We start from the raw sequence: 15,762 nt of genomic DNA, 5'->3' as shown, positions 1-15,762 counted from the left end.
CAAGAAAAGGAAGAAGGGTGTGAATGAGTCACCTACTAAGAAGCAACCAAAACAGAAGAAAAGAATAATGCATTGTGGCATTTGCTCCCTATCTCTTTTGTATCATCTATTTTAACGTTTATGACATTGAATTTAATCTCTTTGCTCCCTATCTCTTTTGTATTATTTTGTATGAAAGCATAGCTTCATGTTTGAAACAAATGGAGCTTCATGTTTACCACAAAAGGTTTGTAATACAAATGTCTTAACACAAAAGGTTACAACCATGACCATACACCATCTTCAACCAACTACTTTGCTTAGTCCAATCATGACCATACAGACTAACAATATAACACTCATCATCTTTTTATTCCATGATTTGGCTTCACCTAAACCATCTTCAACCTTCTCCAAGACCTCTTTCTCCATCTTCTCATAAACCATAGTATCAAACTCCAACCTCTCTGTCCTAAGCTCTTTCAGCTGTTGCTCAAGTCCAGCATTCCTTGAGATCACTGCATCTACCTCATTCAGCAAAGCTTCATCGACCCACTTGAACGTGTGTTCATCGTTCCGAAGCTACCAATTTCCCATTAATTAGAACCAACCAAAATCATGAAACAAGAATAAATAAAAAACTTTTACCTTATTTGTTGCAGCAAAACTACAACGGTAGTATCTCCGGTAAGGATTCGGATCAGATTTCGAGATCAATGCCACAACAGCTTCCCCGCACCAACATCTCTTTGGCACACCGAAAACTCTTCCTCTCGCACGAGAACTGGAAAATCCGGTCGACTTTGTTGATAAATTGCTCATTCTGGAGCTCGAATTCGATAATGGGAACCCAGAAAATAAGAAAGAAGAAGAACAATGTCAAGTTGATTGTAGGGTTCGTGATATTTGAAAATTGGGAATTTGTGGGTAAGGAATCGGGTCGTGACTATGTAGGGATCGGGTCATAATTGGTTTAATTTTGAGTTTATATTGTTTGGTCTGCGGTTCACCGGATAAACCGAAGCAATTCATTTCCAGGGGGATATAGGTGTAGAACTTTTAATTTGGGGGGACATAGAGATTGGTCATAGTTGACATGGCTATATAGATTGTGGCTCAAGTTCGGACTCCATCCAGCGAAATATGATAGTTCTTGGGGGGAAATAGCTCGTTTTCCTATAGGGAAAACAGCAGGAAAACAGCAAACTTAGAAAGAGAATGATCACATAAATTCAGTTCACGTGGAGTGTGAGTATCCTTTCACCTGGGGGAAAAAGATTTTTGAAAATGTCGGATCTCATGCAATAAAACGCCAAGAAATGGGCACTCTTCTGAATCCTTTAATTCCGCCACAACTTTAGCCAAGTCGATTACGAAGTTGGAGTCAGCAAATTAAACCCTTTCTCTGCCCCCAAACTGTTAGCATATGCTTCCAACACCATTGAAGACACGTGAAAGTTTCTCACCCTACAAATAGTTTTATGGTGGCACCAAAAAAGCTTTAAGGAATATTGAAAATATAGCTTAAAATGCCACTTCTATTTTTAGCTTAGCTCTATATATTACTCTCTCTATTTCAAAAAGGTGTGGTTTTAGAACTTAAATTTTGTTTAATAATTAATTAGTGCCGTTTCACATTTTAATGCAGAATTTTGATTAAAAATATAATATATTATATCAAGATTATTGGAGTATATATATACCAAGAAAATTATACTCCAATACTACATTTTTATGGAGTATATATCAAGAAAATTATGTTATTTATTATGGATTCATCAGTTGGAAACAAAGTTGTACATGAACATCGCTCACTAACTTTTGTCAGGGTCCTAACTCCTAAATTTTTTTTCCCAGTGTAAAAATGAAAAACAACGAATTAAACACTTAATAAAAAGCTAATTAAAGTAATGAAGAAATATTTCAAGTTTATTTTTAAGAAAAGCTAAAAAGGTTAGAAAGAGAGTCGAGAAATCAGATATTAAGTAGTTCTGTGTAAGAAGACGTTTTCAAGATCCGGTGGGGAGAAGAACTCTCTAACGCCACCGCCGTAACTAAACTTCAATGACGTTTTCCTTTTCTTAGGCGCCGGAGGACACGTAAACGCCTTCGGTATTCTAAAAGAAGCCGCCGTTGGAGTCTTGGGAGACAAGAGATCTTCGTCTTCCGTGTTGTCTAAGGCAGAGGAAGAGAGGCTAATCGTCGGCTTCATCGGAGAATGTAAGGAGATTTCGGTAATTACCCATTTCTTTCATTCTATTGTTTCGCCAAATTTGCCGTCCAAGTGGTGGTGAGTCTTGTCGGAAAGTCCCATTATTAGGTTTTCGTATGGAGTTTTGAGAGAAACAGGGGAAATGGAAATACTGAAATAGTATAAGAATTAGTTTTGGTTAATATTAGCTTGGAACGAGAGAGAGAATGTGAACAGAGTGGAACATGTGATTGAGAGAAGATGGTCTTATAGTCAATGCTCAATAGCGACCTTTAATACAACCGAGATTGTTTAGTTGTCGATTCAGTTTGCTTACTTTTTTTTTTCTCTTTCAAAATTCATAGTATCATATATATTAATATTTATTATCGTAACATTAAAAGAACAAAGAGATAGTGGAAACTGAGGGTACATTGTATCTTCGTTAAATGTGAGAGTGGGGTTTAAAATACTCGTATACTGCATGAAAGAATCCTTTTATTTTAAAGGCAGGAAGAAAAAGATAATTCCCCCAGTCTTCTTATATCCGGTAGGAATAGGCTCGGCAGTCGGAACCAATCCTACACCGAATGACTTGTATATGTTAGAAAAATAAATGAAGAAGTCGAGCATAAATTTTTAACAAAATGTTGACACAACATACATCAAATGCTCCTTATATGTCACACTTACAACATGCATCGATCTTATTCTATTTCCAAATTGCTATGAACACTACTCTTAATTTTAGAATCATCCGTTCTATTATAGAGTCTTCAGAATAACAAACAAGTTCTCTCTATTATGATAATGGAATAATAATAATAAAAAAGCTGCTGAAATATTCGAGTAAATTAATTACTTATTTAATTTATATTGCTTATAATAAAACTTTGTTGGTGTTTTGTGGGTTTGGAACATTAGTAGAAAATAAGCTTTGTTGGTGTTTTCTGGGTTTGGAATGGTTATGCTTTCTCACGTGGAGCATGTGGTGAGAGAAGAGACGACAGTGGCTACTTATGAAGTCGTTGGTATATATTGTTAACTTCTTGTTGCTCGTTTGGTGTGATTGGCTCTCAAAAGTAAGTAAAATTTTAAACTCAGGCAAGTCTCTTTGAAGAAACTTTGTACACACTCGTTTGTTTTTGTTTATTTGTGTTGATCATTGTTTGTGATTTTACTTCAAAACATGCTTTAATGATCTTAAGGTTAAGAGATGTTAAAAAATTCTTGCAGATACTGTTAAGCATTTTTCTGCAAAGTATGAAATATTTTTTTTTGTTTCAGCTGCTATTGGTTTGCAACCAGATTCTGGTGTGAGTCGATTGGTAAGCGGTTGTAGGCTTTGTATTATTTCAGTGATAGATTTTGTACATAAAAGCAGAAACTTTACTATCATACTTGTAAGATTTTCAGATAAATGAAGACTCTTTTTTTTTTGAATGACAAAGACTCGGAGGCTACCAAAACAGAGGAGATTAGTTTGAGAATGTGAAAATAGTTTTATTTTATTTTGAGACTGGCACTTTGTTATGTAAGACTTATGTTATGTAAGACTTCTTTTAGTTAATATAATATTAAATTTTATGTATGTGGATGATTTTATGAAATATATATTTTTAAATTATATCTAATTGAATAAATTATGCAAAATAAGATTCAAATATACAAATTATAAAATTTATATAACAAGAGAATAGCACTAGTTTTGTGTTACAATAAAATATATTATAGCATTCAACTAACGTTATAATATAAAAATGCTATCTTATGTGGGGATCTATCAAAGTACGTCAAAAACGTTATAATAGATGGAGTATCTACCATGGCTGCCGATGTTATAGCATGTACGATAACGCTATGTAATATGTATGATAGCATTTCTTTCGCGCTAACAATATACATATTTCTTGTAGTGATTCATGCAAATAGTTTTGTGAAATATATGCAATTAACATGAAAAACCTAAGATCACTTTATATTCAATCATAAATTTATTCTTTACAGTTTGAACTTTGAAAAGGTTATAAAATATTGGGAAAGTTGTAAAGGTTGGTGCAAAAGATGTAGTCAACTAAAAAGTGCTCTACCTAATGATTTTCTGATGTTGGTCGAAGTTATGTGATTTAGACCGGTCTTATTGTTAGAACTTAGAACTGAACAGTCTGAACTAAAAAGATCAATTACCCAATGATGAAATCACCGTATGTGAACACTTAAGACCATCGGTTCTAACGTTACAAATTAGAAAAACGTTACATAGTTATACATCTGTAATAAGTAATAACCAGGACGTGTTAGAACTCACTCTAAATGAATTATACATTGATGAAACGATTGAAGAGTGAGTGAACACAACAATACACTACAACATACTCAAAAATAGGGATCCCGACGAAACGCGTGACTCTAAGCCATGTGAATTTAATTTGCACTTATTACTTTGAATAAATATGGAGTCTATATTTAACCACTTTTTAGTATTTGTTTTTCAGTGCACGTAATTAATGAAGGTAACGAGATGAGAGTATACTTTCAAAGTTTTTTTTGGGTGAATTGTTGACTTTGACCTCATTTTTATTTGAAAGTCAACGTTTACTTCTTCTTTTGGTAACTTCAACTAAAAGATGAATTTAAAACTTGACTGAATTTTATAAATAAGCAAAAATAAAGAAAAATAGCTCACACATATGTTGCTGTGAAACTAAACCAAAATGGACAAATAAAACTTACCAAAGTGAACCGCTTAAATTTTCAATTAGGTTCGCACTTCTTTTTTTGCACTAGATATATAAATATATAAAAGTTTTTAAAAACAATAATTTAAGTTGTGTTTGATTTTAACCCAAAAAAAAAAAGAAGTTGTGTTTGATTTAAAATAACGACATATAGCATACTATGTCTATACATCCACATAATGAATTTGTGTTTCTAGTATTCCCTTTCATAAATGTATTTTTGCATATTCAATCTGATCGTCACATTGCGGTTTGTTATTAAACCGGTCTTTCGTGTATAAAGCATTTCGAAGTTCACTTTGTATATATGTTGTACAATTCAATACAACGTCATCGTTACTTGACTTGTTGACCGATTAGTTGATATCTTTACAAAGACTTTGATTGCCAAATTATATATTTGGTCCTCAAGACAACATATTTAATTTGCCCCAAGTACCTTATTAACATTATAAACCAAGCACCTTGTTGTTTACGTTGTCCTCTGTAAACAACAAACCTAACTTGCCATTATACTTATCAGCTTTGTTGAACGTGGCAGTAGTCTAAAGAAATTTTTAAAGATTTTCACACAACTTAACTTCTCAGAACCAAAATCAAAACAATATATATTACAGAACTCTTGGAAAACGCCGTGGACGAAGCTAAATAGTAGAAAACACTATTGATGCATACATCTTATATTATATCAGAGCATAATGGGTATGCAACATTCGATCATTCCCCATAAACAAAGTTAAAATGCAGTGAACCGGGTTCGATGCTCAAATTAAATATTTCGGTTCGGTTTATCTGGATCGAACTTCGTTAAAACGGAAAATGTGAATACGACGCCGTTGTAATGGAACGCTGAGGCGAATATGGGAAAGCTCAAAATCAACGAGTAGCTAGAGAGAGATCAAAGAACGATAACGAAATCGATCAGATCGCTAGAAAAAGAAAAAACCAATTAGCGAAATGAGAAATCTCAGCTGGGAGAGATCTATCTCAATCTCCTTGTAGATGTTGTTACTTCGTCTTCTTCATATAAACGATACTTTCTTCAGATCTCGCTGATTAATCAGCCGCATTTTTGGATCTGATTCGTAACTCTTTAGGGAAAGAACATGGCAGGAGCGGCCTCCGCGCTGTTTCTGCTTGACATCAAGGGTCGCGTTCTCGTTTGGCGTGATTACCGTGGTGATGTCTCCGCTGCCCAAGCCGAGCGGTTCTTCACTAAGCTAATCGAGAAAGAGGTTTTTGTTCTGTGTTCTTCCTTTTATCGCTCATTGATCGGTGGTTATTACTGGTTTACTGTAGAATTAGCAGGGAATATATGAACGTGTAGATTTGTGTTTAGAGAGGTTTCGTCATTTGCAATTGAGTCATTTCTGTCTATGATAATGGATTCGTGTCCGTCTATGTAATCTGATGCGACTGAAACTGTTGGAAGTAATGAGCAAGTTTGATCATTGGCTTAAATGGTTTGGATTAGGATTTGATCTGAATTAGCTTTTGAAAGCTATCTGGATTAGAATCAGAGTGTTGTCATTCATGGTTTTGTTTAATTGTTCAGGGTGATTCACAGTCAAATGATCCAGTTGCTTACGATAATGGGGTTACTTATATGTTTGTACAACATAGTAATGTATACTTGATGATAGCATCCAGACAGAATTGTAATGCTGCCAGTCTTATCTTCTTTCTTCACCGCGTGGTCGATGTAAGTATGGCTATTAAATTATTTTATTTTTTCTCTTAAGTCTCCATCTTTTTATTGGATGTTTGATGCAATGGAAATTGTATCTATTATCTGGTTATAGGTTTTCAAACATTACTTCGAGGAGTTAGAAGAGGAATCATTGAGGGATAACTTTGTGGTTGTGGTATGTTAAGTTTCTGACCTCGCTCTTACAGTAGTATTTGGAATTAAACTTTCTATTACTTTCCCAACCAAATAGATCATCGGAATTTTGAAAAGTATTATCCTTGTTAGATGCTGAAACTGATTTCTGGTGCTGCAGTATGAGCTACTTGATGAGATGATGGACTTTGGTTACCCTCAGTATACCGAAGCAAGAATTCTCAGTGAATTCATTAAGACTGATGCGTATAGAATGGAAGTTACACAGAGACCTCCAATGGCTGTGACAAATGCTGTCTCCTGGAGGAGTGAGGGAATACAGTACAAGAAGAATGAAGTGAGTGCTTTTATTTGCAAGAGAGGAATAAATTTGTGTTGTGTTTCTGTCTGCAAATGATGACAACCTGCTCCCTTTTTCCAGGTTTTCTTGGATGTAATTGAGAATGTAAATATTCTTGTCAACAGTAATGGGCAAATTGTGAGGTCTGATGTTGTTGGAGCGCTGAAGATGCGAACTTACTTGACGTATGTTAACACATGAAATTTTCTATATCGTTTCTAATCAGTCAAATCATGTTCTATCATGTCCCTTTTGCTTTAATCTCTGTCTTGGCGTTTTATTTGACTCTTCTTCTCTTTGATCCATTCTATTGCAGTGGAATGCCAGAGTGTAAGTTAGGACTGAATGATAGAGTATTGCTGGAAGCACAGGGACGAGCAACAAAAGGAAAAGCTATTGATTTAGAGGACATCAAATTTCATCAGTACGTCTTTAAGCTTCTGTTATATTAAAACTTGGAAAGTCTCCGTTGATCCTAACCCTTTTTTCTTTTATTCAAAAAGATTCTATACTTGAGTTTTATGTACTCTTCAACAACCAATTATTTAATGCAGGTGTGTTCGATTGGCCCGTTTTGAAAACGATAGGACGATATCTTTCATACCCCCTGATGGAGCTTTTGATCTGATGACATATAGACTCAGTACTCAGGTTTGACATGTCGGATATAGCATCTATAGGAGTTTTTCCTCGTCCTTAACAAGTGTATCTCAAGATATGTTTCTTTTCTATACTCCTTATTCAGGTGAAGCCTCTTATATGGGTGGAGGCGCAAATAGAAAGTCACTCCAGAAGTCGTGTTGAGATGCTTGTCAAAGCTAGAAGTCAGTTCAAGGAACGAAGGTAAATATATTCGGTATTGTGCCTGTTTTCCTTTTCCCTTTTCCTAAAATCCAAACATTTTGATGACCAGATTCTTTGAACGTTTGATTGAGAACTTTCTATTTGCAGCACCGCAACGAACGTTGAGATTGAGTTGCCTGTACCAACCGATGCATCTAACCCAACCGTTAGGACATCTCTTGGGTCTGCCTCTTACGCTCCTGAAAAGGATGCGTTAGTCTGGAAAATCAAATCTTTCCCCGGGAACAAGGTAGAAGCTTATATCTCTAGCAAGTTTCCTAATATTTCATATATCAAGTTGAAACAATCAGCAATGTAGTATGAGTGCTAACCTTCAGAAACCCAATATAGGAGTATATGTTAAGGGCAGAGTTCCATCTTCCCAGTATTACTGCAGAGGAAGCAACACCTGAGCGGAAAGCTCCTATCCGTGTCAAATTTGAGATCCCTTATTTCACCGTTTCAGGGATTCAGGTAAAGCTTGTGCTACATAAATGGTTTCCACATCTTCTGCAATTTTAGCTCACCCCACTGCGTTACACAGTGTCATATTTTAAAATATATGTTTATTTTTGGCGTGTAGGTTCGGTACCTGAAGATAATTGAGAAGAGCGGGTACCAAGCACTTCCATGGGTGAGATACATAACCATGGCGGGTGAGTACGAACTAAGACTCGTGTAAGGCTCATTCAGTTTCATCGTCAATGTCATTGTGATTCCCACATTCCTCGGGGGATTGCCTGAAGACAAAAATAGAGAAAACGAAAACTTTTTGAAAGAGTTAGCTGATCAAATTTCCCTTTTTAATTTGTTTTAGAAGCCATATTCTTGTGAATTTGTCTCTATGGTAATTTTACTTGCGCCCCTTTGTAACCTTCACGGAACATGTTTCTTGTTTTCTTTTCTTCTCTTCAATCATATTGTTATACGATGAGGTTTTGATCAAAATGTTTACTTGAACAAATTTTATCTCACTAAAAAAAAATACACAAACAAATGATGATAATACAACAGAGAAAATAGACTACTAGTATGGTGTTTGGCATATTTGTAAATAATGATATGGGCCAACATGAAATTAATTTTCAGGCCCATTAAAAGGTCCATAATCTTCACTCCTCTCCCAGCTTGAAACGTCACAGTGAATTAGGGTTTTACCCAAAACCTTCTCGTCCGTCGTTGCTCACTCACTCAGTCCGACGGGAAAAATATGGCGATGCGACATTTGAGCCGATCGAGAGACGTCACGAAGAGATCGACGAAGAAGTACATCGAAGAACCTCNCGAAAAGGCAAGAGAGCTCAAGGAGAAAGCTCCTAGAAGGGGAAGCAAAGCCAATGCCAAAACCTGGGAAATCTTCATGGATTACTATGTAAAGAGAGGTGATACGGCTCANTCTTTACCATCGTCTCTTCAAAGATGGCGGCACAGAGGTCAAAGTTCGACAGCAGCTGAATCAGTTCCTCAAAGGCACTAAGCACGTTTTCAAATGGGAGGTCGGAGACACGATCAAGAAACTCCGAAATCGTGGCCTCTACTACCCAGCTCTCAAGGTTTCATTAAATCAACAAACTCCATCTTATTCCTGGGAAATTGCATTTTCGATCTTTTAGGGATTAGCTTCACAACGATTTTTCAGATTGTACAAACATTTGCTTATAGAAATGTAGATTCATTAAGTGGTAGTTTGATGCTCATTAGGAACAATTTGGTACCTGCTGTGTGATGATTGTGTTTCTTGAGGATTTATGTTGTAGAGTTGTTTTTTGGTTTTGTAGCTCTCTGAAGTTATGGAAGAGAGAGGTATGAACAAGACAGTGAGTGATCAAGCAATCCATCTTGATCTTGTTGCTAAATCTAGGGGAATTACGGCTGGGGAGAATTATTTTGTTGATCTTCCGGAAACATCTAAGACAGAACTCACGTATGGGTCTCTTTTGAATTGTTACTGCAAGGAATTGATGACGGAGAAAGCTGAAGGTTTATTGAACAAGATGAAAGAGCTCAACATCACTCCTAGTTCCATGTCTTATAACAGTCTTATGACTCTTTACACTAAGACGGGTCAGCCTGAGAAGGTTCCAGCAATGATCCAGGAACTGAAGGCTGAGAATGTAATGCCGGATTCGTACACGTACAATGTCTGGATGAGGGCTTTGGCTGCTACTAATGATATCTCTGGTGTTGAGAGAGTCATTGAAGAGATGAATAGAGATGGTAGAGTTGCTCCAGATTGGACTACTTACAGCAATATGGCATCCATATATGTTGATGCTGGACTGTCTCAGAAAGCTGAGAAGGCCCTTCAGGAACTGGAGATGAAAAACACGCAACGGGATTTTACGGCATATCAGTTTCTCATTACTTTGTATGGACGACTGGGGAAATTGACTGAAGTTTACAGGATTTGGCGTTCACTGAGGCTGGCTATTCCGAAAACCTCAAATGTTGCCTATCTAAACATGATACAAGTGCTGGTGAACTTGAAAGATTTACCGGGTGCAGAGACACTGTTCAAGGAATGGCAAGCTAACTGTTCTACTTATGACATCAGGATTGTAAATGTGTTGATTGGAGCTTATGCTAAAGATGGTCTCATCGAAAAGGCAAGAGAGCTCAAGGAGAAAGCTCCTAGAAGGGGAAGCAAAGCCAATGCCAAAACCTGGGAAATCTTCATGGATTACTATGTAAAGAGAGGTGATACGGCTCAAGCACTCGAATGTATGTCTAAGGCAGTTTCTATCGGCAGAGGAGATGGTGGCAAATGGGTACCGTCACAGGAAACAATCAGAACATTGATGAGCCTTTTCGAGCAAAAGAAAGATGTTAATGGAGCTGAGAATTTGGTGGAGATTTTAAAGAAGGTAACAGATAACATTGGTGCAGAAATCTTTGAACCATTGATAAGAACATATGCAGCAGCAGGAAAGAGTCATCCTGCTATGCGCCGACGTCTAAAGATGGAAAACGTGGAAGTTAATGAAGCGACAAAGAAACTGCTCGATGAAGTATCTCAGGAGGAGTGAGAGGTCTGTTCCATATCTCTCTCCTTCATAATTGCCTTCAGCCAAGACATTATTAGTCGTGTTAGGGCTCTTGCATTCTTGCAGCTCTGTTTCTTATTGGTAATAAAAAATAGGCTCTAGTTGGCAAAATCAATTGTACGGGCCTCTTTTACTTCACCTAAAGACAGTTTGTTCGTGTATTTTGTGAATTGTTTCGGGCGTAGCCAATCACTCGTTTTTTTTTTTTTTTTTTTTTTNCCATATATGTTGATGCTGGACTGTCTCAGAAAGCTGAGAAGGCCCTTCAGGAACTGGAGATGAAAAACACGCAACGGGATTTTACGGCATATCAGTTTCTCATTACTTTGTATGGACGACTGGGGAAATTGACTGAAGTTTACAGGATTTGGCGTTCACTGAGGCTGGCTATTCCGAAAACCTCAAATGTTGCCTATCTAAACATGATACAAGTGCTGGTGAACTTGAAAGATTTACCGGGTGCAGAGACACTGTTCAAGGAATGGCAAGCTAACTGTTCTACTTATGACATCAGGATTGTAAATGTGTTGATTGGAGCTTATGCTAAAGATGGTCTCATCGAAAAGGCAAGAGAGCTCAAGGAGAAAGCTCCTAGAAGGGGAAGCAAAGCCAATGCCAAAACCTGGGAAATCTTCATGGATTACTATGTAAAGAGAGGTGATACGGCTCAAGCACTCGAATGTATGTCTAAGGCAGTTTCTATCGGCAGAGGAGATGGTGGCAAATGGGTACCGTCACAGGAAACAATCAGAACATTGATGAGCCTTTTCGAGCAAAAGAAAGATGTTAATGGAGCTGAGAATTTGGTGGAGATTTTAAAGAAGGTAACAGATAACATTGGTGCAGAAATCTTTGAACCATTGATAAGAACATATGCAGCAGCAGGAAAGAGTCATCCTGCTATGCGCCGACGTCTAAAGATGGAAAACGTGGAAGTTAATGAAGCGACAAAGAAACTGCTCGATGAAGTATCTCAGGAGGAGTGAGAGGTCTGTTCCATATCTCTCTCCTTCATAATTGCCTTCAGCCAAGACATTATTAGTCGTGTTAGGGCTCTTGCATTCTTGCAGCTCTGTTTCTTATTGGTAATAAAAAATAGGCTCTAGTTGGCAAAATCAATTGTACGGGCCTCTTTTACTTCACCTAAAGACAGTTTGTTCGTGTTTTTTGTGAATTGTTTCGGGCGTAGCCAATCACTCGTTTTTTTTTTTGTGAATTCTCACAGCTCCTAGAAGAGGAGGCAAAGTAAGTTTTTTTTGAATCTCCCATCACTCTTTTTATTACTACATTGCGAATAGAACCTTTAATCTGTCAAAGAATCTGTGCAACAATTTGTTGAAATCTGTAGATGATTGAGAATCAGGAGACTCATGGCTAAAACGTTCTATTATAATTACATTACACGGTTGATTTTGTTGACTAAGAACACCCTCTGAAAACTAGAAAAGAACATTTACATAATTAAGTTTAAGCCTTTTTTCTGTCAGTTTTTTTGAGGAATTAGTTTGTATGTTTCCTTCTTTTGTGGCTCGATCACCTTATCATTGTAGCAAGCAACAAGCAGTTCGTCCCAATCTTCCTGAGCTCATCCACAGCGTTCTGAACTCTGTTGACTTGACGTGAATCTATGAACCCGTTAACACAAACCCCGTAATCTGACACAGCCGCAGTCAAAAACATTTTTAGCGACATAACATTTCTTTTCCTAATGCTCTTTCTTGCGTTCCTAAGATTGAAGGATGCATCTACAAGAGTCGCATAGCAAATCGCAACAGTTGGATTTCCGTTTTTGTACCTTGCAGAGGCTGCAAGCGCCAAGTTAGTCTTAGCCTCCAAGGCTCGGATCGTGCTGTGTGTGGCTCGTCTCGGGTTTGGCCCTTTCACCAGCGGTCGACACAAGGTTGGGTATGCAGTTTTAGCGCATAGTTTTGTAAAACGGGCTTCTGTCGCTTGGCTTGCCGCGAGGAGGATCACGATTGCGATGATAGTCGTGAGGTGCATCTGAATTGTGTTGCGGCTCGCCATTTTCGTAAAAAAGTTGGAAAGAAATGATCACGGATAATCTTCTAAACAAATTTATCCTTCTAAATATAAAAACCTTTTTGCTGGTCTCTAAATTATTGGTATTGGTCCTTTTCTGATATCTGTTTTTTAAATTATAAATTTGATTAGTTTGTTTGAGGTTTAACTTCTTTGTAGGAAAATGTTTATTCTCTGAGATTATTTTATGCATTTATGTATCGTTGCAAACTAAAGATTTTCGATGGCAAATGTTAGTGGTTCAAAAGTAAAATAAGATGGCGATGGGCCGATGGCAAATGTTTCATCATCATAAGAATGCAATATATCTAGGTTAACATTTCGAACGTAAACATTTTCATTGCCAAGGGTAACCTAGAAATATTTTAAAAGGTTTTTTTTACTTTTTATGGGTGTTATATTATTAGAAATATTTAATAATATTTTCTATTAGTTATATTAATTTTAATCTACAATGCAAATGAAACATTCGTTCTTCAATTCAATTTTGTTTTCTAGCATATCTAACATATTTTAAAATACTAATATAAATTAATATAGTTATTTTTGTATTAAAGTTGTCTTTAATTATGTTAGAATTGGCCCTTACATATACAAGGCAAAGTGTGATACTATACTTATAAATACATATTCCCAAGTCATCTTTTTATAAATCTTCATTTGTGTTGTCTGTTTATTTTAATCATCATTTTTAACAAAGATTTATAGTCTTATGCTGCATTTGACAATTCATTATGATATAAACTTATATACCTTTGCAGTTTTTTTGATATAGCAAATTTGTCATGAAAAATAATTATTTAATAGAAATGATAAATTTATTTAATATAAAATGGACAATGTATGTAAAGCAGCTAAAATTTTTTTAATATATACTTATCATATTTTTTTATTATGTCATATTTAAACCCACAGAACAAGTGGGATATTTTTATAGTTTAATAAAAAAAAGTCAATGAATTTAAAGAAACTAAACATTTTTCATATATATATTTATTATATTTTACTATATCAATTTAAAAGCCACACGACGCGTGGGATATTTTCTAGTTTATTACTATAAAATAATCGATGTATTTAAAGCAGCTAAACATTTTAATATAGATTTCTCAAATTTTACTATATCATTTTTTAGAGTTTAATATAAAAATTCAAAGTATTTAAAGCAGCTAAAATGTTTTCATATATTTATCATATTTTACTATATATATCTTAAAGCAACGTGACGCGTGGGATATTTTCTAGTGTTCCATATTTATGTAATTGCACCCCTATAAATTTTTCTTTGTTTTAGATAATTTTAATTTTTTTTGAAAGATAAGAAACCTTAAACACAACCATGAACCATGGAGAAGAGCCAGCCATTCAAAGAGATATGATTCTTCCTGATGATGTGCTCTTAAAGTGCTTAGCTTGCGTCTCAAGAATCCACTACCCAACTCTCTCCTTAGTCTGTAAGAGATTTCGCACTCTCATTGCTTCAACAGAGCTTTACCAAACTCGAACCCTCTTGGGCCGGGCCGAGAGTTCTCTCTATGTGTGCTTGCGTTTCGGTACCGATTCCCAACTATTATGTTGGTTCATTCTCTGCCAGAGACCAAATAGCTCCAGAAAAGTTTTGGTCCCGATTTCATCACCCAAATCTTACTCTATATCCCTTCCTAGTGTTGCAGTGGTTGGTCCTAGTATCTATGTCATTGCTGGAGGAATAAATAATAATGCTTCGTCTACAGTTATGGTCATGAACTCTTGTTCTCACACATGGCGTGAGGCTCCAAGCATGTTGGTGGCCCGCATGTGCCCATCTGCTTGCACCTTCGATGGGAAAATATATGTAAATGGAGGTTGTGACAATATCGATTCAACGAACTGGATGGAGGTTTTTGATACGAAAACCCAAACTTGGGAGTTCTTACAGATCCCTAGCGAGGAGATATGCGGAGGCTCTTATTACCGAAGTGCAAGGTATGAAGGAACCATCTATGTGAGGTCTGAGGCAAAAAATGTGACTTACAAGCTGCATAAAAGTAGATGGAGGTCGGCAGACTTATCCATGAACTTGAGATGGGGATGGTCATTATCTTATTGTGTGATAGAGAACGTTTTCTACTCTTTTGGTGGTGATTGTGGGATCTGTTGGTTTAATCCGAAAGAAAGAGTATGGAAAACTTTGAAGGGTTTGGAAGGACTGCCTAGCTTGCCTATTTGTTATGAAAAAGTTAAATTGGCTGATCATTGTGGAAAAATGGCGATTTTGTGGGTGGAGTATGTGTCTGTTGATAAGGAGAAACTGATTTGGTGTGCGGAAATTGCGATTGAAAAACGCCAGAATGGAGAAATTTGGGGGACGCTCGAGTGGTTTGACAATGTGTTCACATCAAATGAGCCAAACCTTTTAGTGCATGCTCTTACTAGTACAGTTTGTTGAATGACTCATTCATCCATGCATTAATATATCATCTTGTTTTTATTTTCCCCTTTTTAATCACTCCTGAAGATTAAAGACTTTTTTGCATAGGCATAAGAATCGTACGTTCGATTTTCGAATGAACTAATGAATTTGGTTTGTGTGTAATCTATATAAAGAACAAAGGCATGGTGAGAGCTTTTTATATATTTTTCTTTGTGATCAATTATTCAATTTTATGGCTTCAGAACTGAAACTGGAAAGTGCAAGTTTTCAAAAAATTTATACTCGGTTTCATCTATTTGTCTTTTTATCTCTGTTGACCTGTGATCCCTAG

The 15,762-nt window shown here is 36.3% G+C and overlaps 5 protein-coding genes and 1 pseudogene across 6 annotated transcripts; 3 read left to right on the top strand and 3 right to left on the bottom strand.

The window, feature by feature from the left end:
• On the bottom strand, window positions 283–801 carry LOC104754098 (uncharacterized protein At4g04775-like). Its single transcript, XM_010476255.1, has 2 exons — window positions 628–801; window positions 283–561 (listed from the first exon to the last, which is right to left on the bottom strand). The coding sequence occupies exons 1-2, from the start codon at window positions 799–801 to the stop codon at window positions 283–285; spliced, it is 453 nt and encodes a 150-aa protein (XP_010474557.1).
• On the bottom strand, window positions 1,943–2,467 carry LOC104752744 (annotated as a pseudogene).
• Window positions 5,764–8,882, top strand: LOC104752743 (AP-1 complex subunit mu-2). The gene is made up of 11 exons (XM_010474955.1): window positions 5,764–6,143; window positions 6,464–6,610; window positions 6,711–6,773; window positions 6,912–7,088; window positions 7,173–7,276; window positions 7,408–7,515; window positions 7,646–7,742; window positions 7,837–7,934; window positions 8,043–8,184; window positions 8,286–8,408; window positions 8,518–8,882. The coding sequence occupies exons 1-11, from the start codon at window positions 6,015–6,017 to the stop codon at window positions 8,614–8,616; spliced, it is 1,287 nt and encodes a 428-aa protein (XP_010473257.1). The 5' UTR covers window positions 5,764–6,014; the 3' UTR covers window positions 8,617–8,882.
• Window positions 9,067–12,261, top strand: LOC104752742 (pentatricopeptide repeat-containing protein At1g60770). Of its 2 annotated transcripts, XM_019238570.1 has the most exons (4): window positions 9,067–9,215; window positions 9,331–9,487; window positions 9,713–10,193; window positions 11,198–12,261. In XM_019238570.1, exons 1-4 carry the CDS (start codon window positions 9,145–9,147, stop codon window positions 11,962–11,964), a joined length of 1,476 nt encoding a protein of 491 aa, XP_019094115.1. In that variant the 5' UTR covers window positions 9,067–9,144; the 3' UTR covers window positions 11,965–12,261. The 2 variants fall into 2 exon arrangements, with proteins under 2 accessions (XP_019094115.1, XP_010473256.1); XM_010474954.2 differs by lacking the exon at window positions 11,198–12,261 and having other exon boundaries at window positions 9,713–11,185.
• On the bottom strand, window positions 12,356–13,036 carry LOC104752741. The gene has a single exon (XM_010474953.2). The coding sequence runs from the start codon at window positions 13,001–13,003 to the stop codon at window positions 12,512–12,514; it is 492 nt and encodes a 163-aa protein (XP_010473255.1). The 5' UTR covers window positions 13,004–13,036; the 3' UTR covers window positions 12,356–12,511.
• LOC104754096 (F-box/kelch-repeat protein At4g23580-like) lies at window positions 14,350–15,446 on the top strand. Its single transcript, XM_010476253.2, has 2 exons — window positions 14,350–14,555; window positions 14,613–15,446. Exons 1-2 carry the CDS (start codon window positions 14,358–14,360, stop codon window positions 15,444–15,446), a joined length of 1,032 nt encoding a protein of 343 aa, XP_010474555.1. The 5' UTR covers window positions 14,350–14,357.

This window comes from Camelina sativa, chromosome 16 (genome assembly GCF_000633955.1).
Source record: "Camelina sativa cultivar DH55 chromosome 16, Cs, whole genome shotgun sequence".
NCBI classification, from domain to species: Eukaryota; Viridiplantae; Streptophyta; class Magnoliopsida; order Brassicales; family Brassicaceae; genus Camelina; species Camelina sativa.
Note: the sequence above shows the minus strand (reverse complement) of the source record. Positions and strands in the feature narration are given on the sequence as shown.